Source organism: Lacerta agilis, chromosome 1 (genome assembly GCF_009819535.1).
Source record: "Lacerta agilis isolate rLacAgi1 chromosome 1, rLacAgi1.pri, whole genome shotgun sequence".
NCBI lineage: Eukaryota > Metazoa > Chordata > Lepidosauria > Squamata > Lacertidae > Lacerta > Lacerta agilis.
In genome coordinates this window covers 117,484,425-117,497,590 of record NC_046312.1, presented here as the reverse complement: position 1 = coordinate 117,497,590, position 13,166 = coordinate 117,484,425, and the positions used below count along the sequence as shown (strand labels likewise).

Genomic DNA, 13,166 nt, shown 5'->3' with positions numbered 1-13,166 from the left:
GGAAACTGGTGGGAGCAATACAGCAAGCGGCTAAGATGTCCTTGAGAAGAGGAAGAAGATGGGACTGCCCATCATCAGACTCTTCTCCTCTAGCGCCCAAGGTTGGCTGCCTAAATTTACTTGCAGTATTCTTTAGCAAAGATGCTAAGCAATTTTGGTCCTATTGGAAAATTCAGCACACCTATTCCATAGGCTTCTTCACACAGGTACATGCTGCTTCTACACTCATCAAAAGTGTTCATGCCAGTGGTTTTCATAAGTAATTTTTATTTGATTTCACAAGTGTAAAATTATATCAATATCAAATACACACTCAAATTTAGAGATTCCTCTGAAACTCAAGACTTCCCTCCGTCCCCTCCATGGGTCCTATTGTCGTATTTTTTCAACTGCGTCTTATTTCTTCATCCATATTTTAAGTCTCTCCATGTTATCCAACGTATTTGTTACAAGTGTTAAAATCCTAAAGTTTTCATTTACTTACAGTGGTCTCTTAAATACAGTATAAATCTTTCCCATTATTTCTTAAAACTTTTGTCTTCTTGATTCCTGAATATTCCGGTCAGTTTTGCCATTTCGGCCTAGTGACCAACAGCTTAAGTTTGCCATTCTTATCTGGTAGGGACTTTCATCTTCTTTCCATCTCTGGGCTCGTAGCATCCGTGTGGCCATTGCATACACAAAAAGTATTTTCTGCCAGTGGTTTTCAACCAGTGTGCTGTGGCACCCTGGGGTGCCTTGAAGGATGGTTGGGGTGCTGCGGGCAACACTGGCCTCTGTCCCTCCTCTGATGCCCTCTTGCATCTCTGCCTCCCAAAGCCTTGCACAGCTGTTTGTTGCAGCTCAGCCCTGGCTACAAGCTCCCCAGGCAAATGGTGACTTTGGTAGACACCTCTCTTTGGAGGTCAGAGACCAGGGACAGCAGCAGCAACTGCCCAGAGGACTCCCAAGGAGAGAGGAGAGAAGGCTACAGGGAACACTCCACAAGGGTGTTTGAAAAAGGGCGAGAGGCTGCCAGCTAGTCAGGGGAGCCAGTGTGGTGTAGTGGTTAAGAGCGGTAGACTCGTTATCTGGGGAACCGGGTTCGCGTCTCCACTCCTCCACATGCAGCTGCTGGGTGACCTTGGGCTAGTCACACTTCTTTGAAGTCTCTCAGCCCCACTCGCCTCACAGAGTGTTTGTTGTGGGGGAGGAAGGGAAAGGAGAATGTGAGCCGCTTTGAGACTCCTTCGGGTAGTGAAAAGCGGGATATCAAATTCAAACTCTTCTTCAAACTCTTCTACTCAAAAAGGTTAAAACCCTCTGCTCTATGTGAAAGACGTATTCTGCATGCAGGAACAAAAAAAATGTGCACTCGATGCATGTTACATGGGAATAACTGTACAAGTGTACAGAGCCAGCACTGACCAATGGCTCCTTATGGAGAGATACTTGGGAACTAAAAACAATGGCATTGTATAACTTTTTTTTTTTTTTTTTTTTTACAAGCGTACGGCTTAAACTGTTTGCACACACAGAGCAGCTCTATAACCTTTCAACTACTTGCTGGTTCCCTTTGTGGGAACACCATAAGAAGGAACTACAGTTCATGAGTGTTTGCTTTGATGCCCTTGGGTAAGATACGACTAAGTCCAAGATTTTTTTTTTACAAAACCCTTTATTTTCTTTCACGTTCACAACACAGAAACATCTTTCAGAACAAACCAGGGACCATCTAGCTAGCTAGTCACGACGGCGTTCCACTGAAGCCAACAGAACGTCGTGGGTTGTGAGACTCCATGCGTTTGTTCTCGGCGGGATCTCTAGCACTGACCCTGCACACATTAACTCAGAAGTAAGTCCCAGTGCTGATCCCACGGGGGCCGATTCCCAATTAAACGCAATGAACCACTGCCTTGGCTATATCTGGCATTTCCTGAACTGTGACTACGGTTGTGATTGAGTTCCTAACAGGCTTCCCGGAATCCTGCACGCAGCTACTTGACTGGAAGTGACTGGAGTCTTGTGCATTTGTCAGATGCCTTTTCGCTGCTGTTTTCCATTTTTGCAATCCTGGAACCGAACTGCATAGCCCTCTTTGGCAGGACCGACGAGGCTGTCAAGCCAAGCTCAGCTGCTGCCAGGCGCAGAAGCAATTTCTCCCCGATCCCTCGACGTAGAGCCAAGTTCGCTTTCTCCCAGATGGGAAGAGAATTGAGAAAAGATACTACTTCTTCGTCAAGAAACGGAAACCTAAAACGAAAAGACAAAAAAAAAGAACACCAAGCAAAACTTATTTTTTAAAGAGAATTCAAAGAGAAAAATGAGAAAAAATATTTTAGAAAATCTTTGAATCATTTTATTTGGCAGTTACAATTAGAGCTAATTAGTAGTTTCCTAAAAGTATCCGTATGTGTTAACTATTCATACATACACCTAGGTGTGGCATCTATGGCAGCGTTTGAATGACTTCTATGTAAAGTAACAACAAAAAATAAGGAAAATAGGTACGAAAAGGTATAAGAAAGTATAAGATAACATAAAAAGAACCAAGTTATAAGTACAATCGATAACAGAAATGGTAAATACACTGGGAAGTGACGGGAAGTCTTATGTATCTTAGTAAAAATGTATGGTGAAATGGACTGTGTAAGATTGAATTAAGTTCTATTTGTATATTCGGATATTCCATACATAAGAATGTTTTGTTATTAATCAATTTCAATAAAGCATATAACACTTAAAACACACACACGCACACACACCACATACATTGGACACTCAAGTTGCGAATGCGATCCGTGCGGGAGGTGTGTTCGCAAACCCGCGCTGCTGCATCTGCGCACACATGATGCAATTAGGCGCTTCTGCGCATGCGCGAGTGCCGAAACCCGGAAGTAACCCATTCCGTTACTTCCGGGTTCGGCGCAGTGTGCAACCCGAAATCGTGCAACCTGTAGCGGCCATAACCCGAGGTATGACTGTACATACATACACCTATAAAAAAAACCAAGCAGCTCAGAGCTAGACAAGGATACTGTGGGAAACTGTGGAGACACACATCCCTCTGAGATGTGTAAACTGAAGGTCAATCCAGATAAGACAGAGGCACTGTGAGTGGGCGGTTCCTTAGACCGGATGGATGGGAGATTGCCTGCTCTTGATGGGGTTACACGCCATCTGAAGGAGCGGGTACGCAGTTTGGGGGTACGCCTGGATTCTGTTGCTTGAGGCTCAGGTGGCCTCGATGACATGCAGCACCTTCCATCAGCTTTGGCTGGTGGCCCAGCTGTTTCCTAATCTGGACAGGGATAGCCTAACTTCTGTCATCCATGCTCTGGTAAACTCTAGGATAGATTACTGCAACACATTATACGTGGTGCTGCCTGTGGCGGAATAAGGCCTGCTGATGATTCAGGTTCATCATGGGCTAACCTATCACTCCCATTTTAGGTAGGTGTTCCCTGGGAGGCGGAGCTAGTTGGCATTCTAAAAGGAGGGGGAACAACCGATGAAAGGCACTTGGGGTTTTGGCAGTTGGGGGTGGAGGATTAGAGAGGGAAAATGGGAGGTTAGGCTTTGGGGAATGGGAGGAAAGGTCATTACCATTGCTAAAGGGATGCAGGAAATATTATAACAAAGCTGAATTACATGAGAAGATTTGTACCAGTAATAACCCGAGACATCCATGTTTTCAAGTTACCTAATAAAGTTAAATATGCTTAAACGTTCGCTGACTGTGGCAGTGTATCAGTACCTTAAGAGGTGTGACTAAGAGGAGAGAACAAAGCTTTCCTGTGGAAGAGGAAACTGTTTGCTTATTCTCCTGTCATACAGAGGGCTGGACAGTGAAGCCAGGTGTGCCACTTATTTGCCTAAAGGGGAGGCAAACTGCAGTAGTTGGGAACCCTGGTAGGGAGATCCCATAGGTGGCAAGAGGTTTTCAAACGTGGAGCCCTGAGGTACCCCAGAGACAACTCCTGTATGAACACTGAAGGATTCATCCTAGTTGTCAGTGAAACTTATGGAGAGTCACTGTTGGGGAAGTATTGAAGGGGAGGGAATTGGATCTCTCACACTGCCTCTAAAGATGGATCGGAAACTTCAGCTAGTGCAGAATTCTGCAGCCAGGTTGCTCAACAGGGCAAGATGGTTACAGAGATCCTGGTCTGAGCAGGCTGCCTATAAGTTTCTGGGTTCAATTAAGTGTGCTGGTTTTGACCTATAAAGCCTTAAACGGCTCAGGACCATGATACCTCTCCCCATATGAACCAATCTTGAACCCTGCAATCTTCCTGTGCCTCCTCCACAACAGGTCTGGAGGGCGCCAACATGAGAACAGGCTTTTTCTGTGGTGGCTCCCTGTCTGTGGAATGCTCTCCTGAAGGAGGTTCAGCCAGTTCCTTCATTGCATATATTTGGTAAAGGTAAAAGTCCAAACTTGACTATGGGGTGCAGCGCTCATCTCGCTTCAGGCCGAGGGAGCCGGCGTTTGTCCGCAGACAGCTTTCCGGGTCATGTGGCCAGCATGACTAAACCGCTTCTGGCACAACGGGACACCATGACGGAAGCCAGAGCATGTGAATGCCGTTTACCTTCCTGCCGCAGTGGTACCTATTTATCTACTTGCACTGGTATGCTTTCAAACTGCTAGCTCAGCAGGAGCTGGGACAGAGCAACGGGAGCTCATTCCGCCACGGGGATTCGAACCACCAACCTTCCGATTGGCAAGCCCAAGAGGCTCAGTGGTTTAGATAGCAGCACTACAAGTTCCTGCATATATTTAGGTGCCAGGCAGAAACATTCCTCTTCTCCCAGACCGTTGGCTAATTAAACAATCTATGGCCTTTTAAACCGGTGTGGGGTGGAGTGGGGTATTGATTTTGTTTGCTATTACGGTATGTATTTTTTTGTCTTTTTATATTGAAAACCGCCTTGTGATCCTCAGATAAAGGGCAGTATAGAAATTTAATAAATCATCATCATCACTCCAACTTCTTGCACCTGAATGAAGTAATGATGCTAACGAAATATCCTCAGTTATGATGATTTTAAAAGAAATAGCTCAGTAACTTCCCCCTCCAAACAGCTTACCTAGCTTCTTTGCCATGATCCCCAATAACTCTATCATCTCGGCCAAGGTTCCTAGATGAAATTCGCCCCAGTTCCATTTCCAGTTCTTCATTCAATCCCTCCAAACCATGTTTTTCAAAGCAAGCCCGGTGCCTAGAATAGCCGGCGAGCTGCTCATCTGCTCCAATTCCAGTAAGTACAACCTGCAACAGAACACAACTTGCAGTCTTAGCGTTTACTTACTTAACCAGCTGTACCCTAAAACACTTTTACTCCGCAATATTTTGCATTAAACAGGTGAAACTCGAAAAATTAGAATATCGTGGAAAGGTTCATTTCTTTCAGTAATTCAACTTAAAAGGTGAAACTAATATATGAGATAGACTCGTGACATGCAAAGCGAGGTATGTCAAGCCTTTATCTGTTATAATTGTGATGATTATGGCGTACAGCTGATGAGAACCCCAAATTCACAATCTCAACTTTGGGGTTTTCATCAGCTGCACGCCATAATCATCACAATTATAACAAGCAAAGGCTTGACATATCTTGCTTTGCATGTCATGAGTCCATCTCATATATTAAACTCCAGTAGCTAATGAAAACAATTGCTTACATAAATGGACTTTTCAACAATATTCTAATTTTTCGAGTTTCACCTGTACTTTGGTAAATCTAATTATAGCTACATCCAAATTAAACTCTATTTAGATAAGGGAGCTCCAAATAAGAGTTTTATAAGGTTCAATTCTGTCCCAATGAACTGGCAATCTATTTAGACAGGAGCAGAATTGCATTTTATTCAGATGGAAATATGCAGAAGGTGACTATTACGGATGTGCCAGATTTTCATCCCATTTAAATTATAGACCCATCATCGTTACAAAAAGAATACAGTAAGCGGTGCTCAAAACTCCCATCACTCTAGGCGCATTTCGCAACTAGGAATTTCATTAGCGCAAGCAGTTTCTGAGCTCTGGGCACAGTACTGCGCCCAAGATTTCAGATTAAAACTGCAGACTGGAAAGAAAGAATGACCTTTTTCTGCCTCCCCCCTTCCAGCTACTCTCTGAAGACTGGAGAAGAGACCCTCTTAAGAATAGTAGGGGGGTGGGCAGGAGAAGGACTCGACCATGTGAAAAATGAACATAATATTTTAACTGCAGTTCATTCATTTTCAGCTTGTATTCTTGTTATAAAAAAGCATGCCTAGACATTCCGTTGTTGTGCCCATAACTTAGGTTTAAGGTGCCATTTAGCTCCTAACTTTTGTATCTCAGTTTCTATTACTGACAGTAAGCCCGCAACTTACATGCATTTAACTTGTCCATATTCAGTTTCACGTGTGTGGCAAAAGAGCTAATAAAATAGAAAGGGACTTCACAGTTATGCCTGCAGTTTAAGCAGGGCTTACTCCCTTGTAGGCTCAGGATTGCAATACCAACTATGGAGTAAAATACATGTGCGTGAGAGAGTCGTTAGGTCATAAATTGATAGCTAGCTTCATACCTTCGCAATGCTTTTATACGGTCTTATATCTCCTTGGCTGGTAATCAGGCCTTCTCCTCTGGAAGCAAACCACACAGCACAACCAATGCTATCATCCAGAACAGTGCCCAATGGATAAACTAAATGACTTATGCGTTGTCGTCTCATTGCTTTTAACTCCTCAAGCGTAACGTTGATTTCCACGAAATTCCACGATCTGGAAGGACTGACGGTTTTCAGTTCTTCCAGCCCTGCCTTGCCGGTAATTCTGTCAGGCACGTTAAAAGGTGACGAAGAGCCACTCTTCACAATGCCGGTGTCATTGAAACATCCCTGACTAGGGGGCGACTGTTTCTGTTCCTTGCTGTGTTTCTTGGTGGAACTGCTTTTTCTTCCTTGGTCTGTTACCTTGAAGGCCACATTGAGAAGATCAATGGGTTCTCCCGAGGGAACGTGCCTGTCGGCAAGGGCTGCTATGAGAATGGAATCAATGCCCCCAGAAAAAAGCACCGCGACATGGGGTTTCCTCGAAGCTGCCCCTGACATTTCTCCTCTTAAATGATCGCCCTCTCTAGCCAGACATAAAACTCGTCTTTCGACTGCTCTACTCAACACGTCAATAAACTGGCGGACGAGTTCCTTCTTTTGACGTTCTGCAAGAAACATCTGCAGAATTTCCGCATCTGCTACATTGTTGGTAGGATCAAATAACCGGGACTCCTCCCGTATGTTAAGGGTCTCCTTATTTAACGGAGTGACAGGCGCTACCAACGCGTGTGATTCATTCACCACAAGAGTCACGCAACTTGGGAAATAATTGGAAGCCATATTGAAGTCACCAATGACTGCTTTCTCGGTAGCATTCTGTCTGGAAGGGTATTTCCAAGGATACAGCGTTAAAGTCACCGCTTCGGACGCAGCGCAGGCCTTGAGATCCAATCTGAAGATTCCCGATGCCGGAACTTCCTGCCACGGATTACCAGAGACGGCACTTACGGAAGAAAGAACGAGAACTTTGTCTACTTCTTTATTGAACTGCCACAGCAGACTGCGGCGGCCAAAGAAGTCTCTGCCGAACCACAAGCAATGCTCCGACGCCTGATAAAAAACAAAAGACCATGGACCCTGAATGGAAGATAACACTGACAAAACATCCAATTCACGACGGCACGAGCAAAGTTGCCGAAAAATAACTTGAGTGTCGTTCTCTTCGGCCGTTACAGGAACTCCGCTGAAGATTTCTCCGTTCCAAAGAAACACATTGCCACTCATAGGATCTTCCACAGGCTGTGGAGTCAACTGTCCCCTTAAGTGAAGCACGTGGCCAGAAAATAAGCAGTGGTATGGAAGTTGGGGTACAGTCTTTATCAGTTGTTGACTACTATTGGGTCCTCTTCTCCTAAGATTACATAAAATATCCTCTTTCAAGAAAAAGCCGTCAGGGGGACGTACAGACAAGCTGACCACACAGCAAATTCCACACATTGTTAAACGCGTGTTTGATGTGTTCGCTTATTTCTTGGTTTTGACTTTCTCCGAATTCTCCATTTCCTGGTGTGCCTTCTTCAGTTCATCTAATGTGTCTGTAAAAAAAGAGAGGGGAATCTGTATTTAGCACATCAGTTAAAAACTGCAAAATAAAATGATGAGAACAGAAATCGCACGGTGGTGGTGCGGCGGCAGAGGAAGGCCCCATTAGCTAAAGTGGTACCTCAGGTTAAGAACATTTTCAGGTTAAGAATGGACCTCCAGAACGAATTACGTTCTTAACCCAAGGTACCACTGTATAAGAACTTCTATTTTATAATGAAACCCATCCATCAATTCACCCTGTTTATTTTGTTGAGGTAAGCTAGCTTCTTAAATCTACATTTAAACATCATTCTAATTGATTTAACCTTAATCTCAACCACATATGAAGAATATTTCAATCTTCTTCTTAATATCAGAAACCCCGTAAATATACAACTTTGATCCTCAGTAAACCTGAGCTTTCTGAACTATCTATCTATCTATCTATCTATCCATCTATCCATGGCTATTTTCAGACTAGTGATATGTTTCCCACCATCACACAACACACTTTATATGGGTCCAAGAACCAAAAATTCCTAGCTAGTTCATGAAATACAGGCCCCCATAGCACTAATCATCATACAGATTTCTGGGTGGCTGCCTACATTCTAATGATGATGATTTTGATTACTTATATTAAGGATGTAATTGGGCATATATAAAGGAACGCTATCTGTACAAGTGTAATACCATGTAAAATCTGTACTATGTAACATCACGCAACTTCTCTACATCCAATCACAAATGAAAAATTAAGAGAGCCAAGGAACATACTTTTGCATTCGGATAGTGTTTGGGTTCTGTCTGCTAGAAAAAATACGTTGCTGTTGGGCTGCTGCCTGTAAACTTTCTGCAAGACAAGAAGAAAACAAGTAGGTTTAACTATACTGGGGGGAAAATAATGGTTCTTATTTCTGAGGTTTTTATTATTGTTTTTAAATTTTGATCTTAAATTACAATTGATTTTTTTTTAAAAAAAATCAGAAATCACCTTATTTCTCTACCTTTTTCAGGTATTAGATTATAAAAGTCTATAAACAGGTTTATCTTAATATTTTTTTTACAAAGCTTTGACACCAGAGTAGTGTGTCATGGTTTTCATTGATTAGGATCCCACTCATTCAGTGGGCACAAAGGATGCACGTGTGATTAAATTTCCTGTTTCGACATTTCTAGGGACCCATGAAGTAGCTGCCGCTTTGCATGTACCTAATACATAACAGATATCTTTCAGAACAAAAATGGAAGGTACCAAAGCTATCACAACTCAGTTTACTCTGTGCACTGCTGCAGTTATGCACAAATCTATAGACACCACATTCTCAAAGCTCCCTAGGTTTCTTCATATATAGTCAGTTACAATTTAGCAAAAGGAATTACCCGGTTCTTCTTCAAGTTGGAAACTTCGTCAACTACAACTTTTTGCTCTTTAATCTGCAACAAAAGGGGAAAGAAACTGAGAAAATGCAAATGTTCCGCAACTAAATCCAATACCACCAATATGCTTGGACGTTACAGGAGCACAGCGTGGGGCTGGCCTTGAAGGCACACTTTTGAGTTTCCTTCCAACATTAATGGGAAGAAGCAATGTGGTTGCACCTTCTGCAAATACACAGTAATAGAAATAGTTGTGGAATTCTGCTTTATTGATGTGTGTTTCTGTGTTGAAGGCAGCAGCTATGCCTTGAGAATTAACAACTCCATTAATTGGACTCTCATGATTTGCAAGACATACCATATTTTTCGCTCCATAGGGCGCAACGGACCATAGGGTGCACCTCGTTTTTAGAAGAGGAAACAAGAAATTTTTTTCTGGTTTTCCTCCTCTAAAAGCCCTGTTATTTTGAGGATCAGCTAAAAGTTTTGCAGCTTTTTTTGCAAAGGGGAAAGCCCTGTTTTTTTGAGGATCAGCTAAAGGTTTTGCAGCTTTTTTTGCAAAGGGGGAAAAGCAAAGAGGAAAAGCCCCGTTTTTATGGGGTTCAACTCACATTTCTGAAAAATTTTAAGGAAAGGGAGCCGTTTCTACTGTTTCCAGACAGATAATCTAATCAGCCAGTCACATGTCGCTGGGGAAACAAACAACTTCCCTCTGCAGCACATTCAACAAAGGAGGCCTGGGCAAGGGGGTGGGGCCGAAAGGGAGCCTGGACTTATCTCTCTCCCGATCTCTTGCTGATCAGCTGCTGAGCGGGGGTCCTTTCAACACCCCCTTTTCTCTTTGTAAAATAAAAAGCACGATCTGGTTTTGGCCCGTGGGCAATTCAGCTCCAGGGACCACCATTCACTCCGTAAGACGCACAGATATTTCCCCTTACTTTTTAGGAGGAAAAAAGTGCATCTTATGGAGCGAGAAATATGGTAGTTGTTGCATCAACAGGATGGCACAAGTGCATGTTTCTTCAGAAGTAAATCCCACTGTGTACAACAGAGCTTTCTTTCTAATAAGTGTGTTTAGGGTTTCAGTTGTAAGATCATGGACTGTTGACATCACGATGTTAAAATGTCACAGCAAGTTCTTTTATCTCTCTCTTGACAGCAGAGCTTAATGCTCGCTCAAGATTCTTCCACCAGAAACAACGCAAACACAGCAACAATTTAGGGTGCCTCTGTGTGGCAGTTTCCCATGGACTTGGTGCTGCTCATGCACAGTGTTAGAAATTGAGATATGAAAGCTAGGAGCTAAACGACACCTTAAACCTAGGTTATGGGCGCAACAAAGGCATGTCTAGGCGCGCTTACAAAGCTGAAAATGAATGAATGAATGAAGAAGAAGAAGAGTTTGGATTTGATATCCCGCTTTTCACTACCCGAAGGAGTCTCAAAGCAGCTAACATTCTCCTTTCCCTTCCTTCCCCACAACAAACACTCTGTGAGGTGAGTGGGGCTGAGAGACTTCAGAGAAGTGTGACTAGCCCAAGGTCACCCAGCAGCTGCATGTGGAGGAGTGGAGGCACGAACCCGGTTCCCCAGATTACGAGTCTACAGCTCTTAACCACTACACCACATTGGCGCTCTGCAGTTAAAATATTATGTTCAATTTTCACATGATCTAGTCCTTCTTCTGTCCACCCCCCTAATATTCTTAAGAGGGTCTCTTCTCCAGTCGACAGACAGTAGCTCAAAGTGGGGAGGCAGAAAAAGGTCCTCCTTTTCTTCCACTGTGCAGTTTTAATCAGAAACCTTAGGCGCAGTTCTGCGCCCAGAGCTCAGAAACTGCTTGTGATAATTAAAATTCCCTGTCGCAAGATGCGCCCAGAACAATGGGAGTTTCGAACACTGCTCATGCATACAAGTTTTATTTTGTAAAAAGAATTATTATTGTTTTCCACTAACAATATAACATCAACCAAGCATAGAAAAACAGCAGAGCACAAATATTGTACCAATATAAGACAAGCCATATCCATACAAGCTAAGGTAGCTGACCGTTGGAGCTGCCCACCCCACAATGGAAAATTGCCATGATATATTTATAAAGAACATGATTGTTACAGAAGGCAGAAGGCATAAAATGAAGCTGCGTCCAAGTTTTACACAACAACCACACAACGCTGTCTTCATGAAAATGCTGCCCCACATTATTTCCCCATTTAATCTTAGTTTACCATTTGCACAGAAATTCCAGTAAGTTATACAAAACAGCCACAAAAAACAAACAAACAACAAAAAAGAACAACAATGGAAATGCTAAATCCTGATTAAATAGGAAAAACCACAGCTTGGCCTTTTGGTGAGGACAATATCAGGTGGCTATAAATAAATAAATAGACAGATAGATAAATCCACATCCCCAAACCCCACTTGCATGCATGAACAGCACCAATTCCATAATAAACCAAAGTGTTGGATGCGCCACCTCCCTCAGTTAAGGTTATGCCTTTCCCATTCACCTTTCTGTTGAGCTCCTCTTTGTCATACAGCTTCATCTCCTCTGCCTTTTGTGGTATTTGGCTCGACATTTGCTTCAAGTCCGCGCTATTCCAAGGCCACCCGCACTTCTTTTACGGTGTGATCAACAGTTGCTTTTGCGACAGATGAAAATCGCACCTCAAAACCAGTCAGGATCATGAGATCTGAAGGAAAGGGGGGTGGGGTGGAAGAGAAGCTTTAGGATCAGGCCAGAGGCCCATGTAGTCTAGCATCTTGTTCGCACAGTGGCCCAACATATTCCTGTAGGAAGCCCACAAGCAAGACCTGAACACCACAACACTCTCCACACCTGTGAATCACAGCAACCGGTACTGAAGAGCAGGGGTCGGCAACCTAAGGCCCACGGGCCACAAGCGGCCCACGGGGGTAAGTTAACCGGCCCCTGAGCAGCCCCCAAACCGAGCTGCCCGCTTGGCGAGTCCCTGCCGCTGCGCTAAACTTGCGCAGCCGGCGACTCATTTCTGCAGCGCCGGAAGTCATGTCTGCGCAGATGCAGACGCCGGAAATCGCGGACAGGTACACACATGCGCGTACGCAATCCAGCCCAGAGAGGGATCTCCACTGGAGTGAACTGGCCCAGGCGAGGTAAACCTTGCCGACCCCTGCTCAAGAGTCACAATGCCTTCCACAGTGGGATGGGGAGATGGGTTACCCATATTCCCCTCACCACTGTCACTATGGTTCACTAAACTGCAGTGACCTCGCTGCTGCCTCAGCCCCACTTCTTCCCCTCCTGCCACCGTAAGAGGTGTCAGGTAGGCCAAGTAAGCAGTATCACCCCACTTCTGAGGGGAAGTAAAGCCAGTGCAAGTTCACCAACTAACACAAGATAAATTTAAACTAGAAGGAAGGGATAAAAGAGGCACTCATGCCATAAGATCAGGGTTTCCAAAACATGGGCCTCTGGCTGTTTTTGGACTACAATTCCCATCATCCCTGACCACTGATCCTGCTATCTAGGGATAATGGGAGTTGTAGTCCAAAAACAGCTAGAGGCCCAGGTTTGGAGAACTCTGCACTAGCTTAACTGAGGCAGATTTAGGGGAGCGCGACTGGTTCACCCACACTGGGCGCCAAGCCAGGTGGGGGGGAGCACCCCAACAATAATGCAGAAGAGAAAG

The 13,166-nt window shown here is 44.1% G+C and overlaps 1 protein-coding gene across 1 annotated transcript; it reads right to left on the bottom strand.

The window, feature by feature from the left end:
- Window positions 1-1,648: 1,648 nt before the first annotated feature.
- On the bottom strand, window positions 1,649-12,079 carry ASNSD1 (asparagine synthetase domain containing 1). The gene is made up of 5 exons (XM_033168619.1): window positions 12,006-12,079; window positions 9,496-9,549; window positions 6,562-8,123; window positions 5,074-5,255; window positions 1,649-2,232 (listed from the first exon to the last, which is right to left on the bottom strand). The coding sequence occupies exons 3-5, from the start codon at window positions 8,023-8,025 to the stop codon at window positions 1,977-1,979; spliced, it is 1,902 nt and encodes a 633-aa protein (XP_033024510.1). The 5' UTR covers window positions 8,026-8,123; window positions 9,496-9,549; window positions 12,006-12,079; the 3' UTR covers window positions 1,649-1,976.
- Between the last annotated feature and the right edge of the window lie 1,087 nt (window positions 12,080-13,166).

What these genes read in the sequence shown, in the direction of transcription:
- ASNSD1 (XM_033168619.1), bottom strand. Translation starts at nt 8,025, where the DNA reads ATGTGTGGAATTTGCTGTGTGGTCAGCTTGTCTGTACGTCCCCCTGAC. An exon ending in CGTATAAAAGCATTGCGAAG is followed by an intron (nt 5,256 to 6,561) that starts GTATGAAGCTAG and finishes GTTCTGTTGCAG; the next exon opens with GTTGTACTTACTGGAATTGG. An exon ending in GATCATGGCAAAGAAGCTAG is followed by an intron (nt 2,233 to 5,073) that starts GTAAGCTGTTTG and finishes TTTTCGTTTTAG; the next exon opens with GTTTCCGTTTCTTGACGAAG.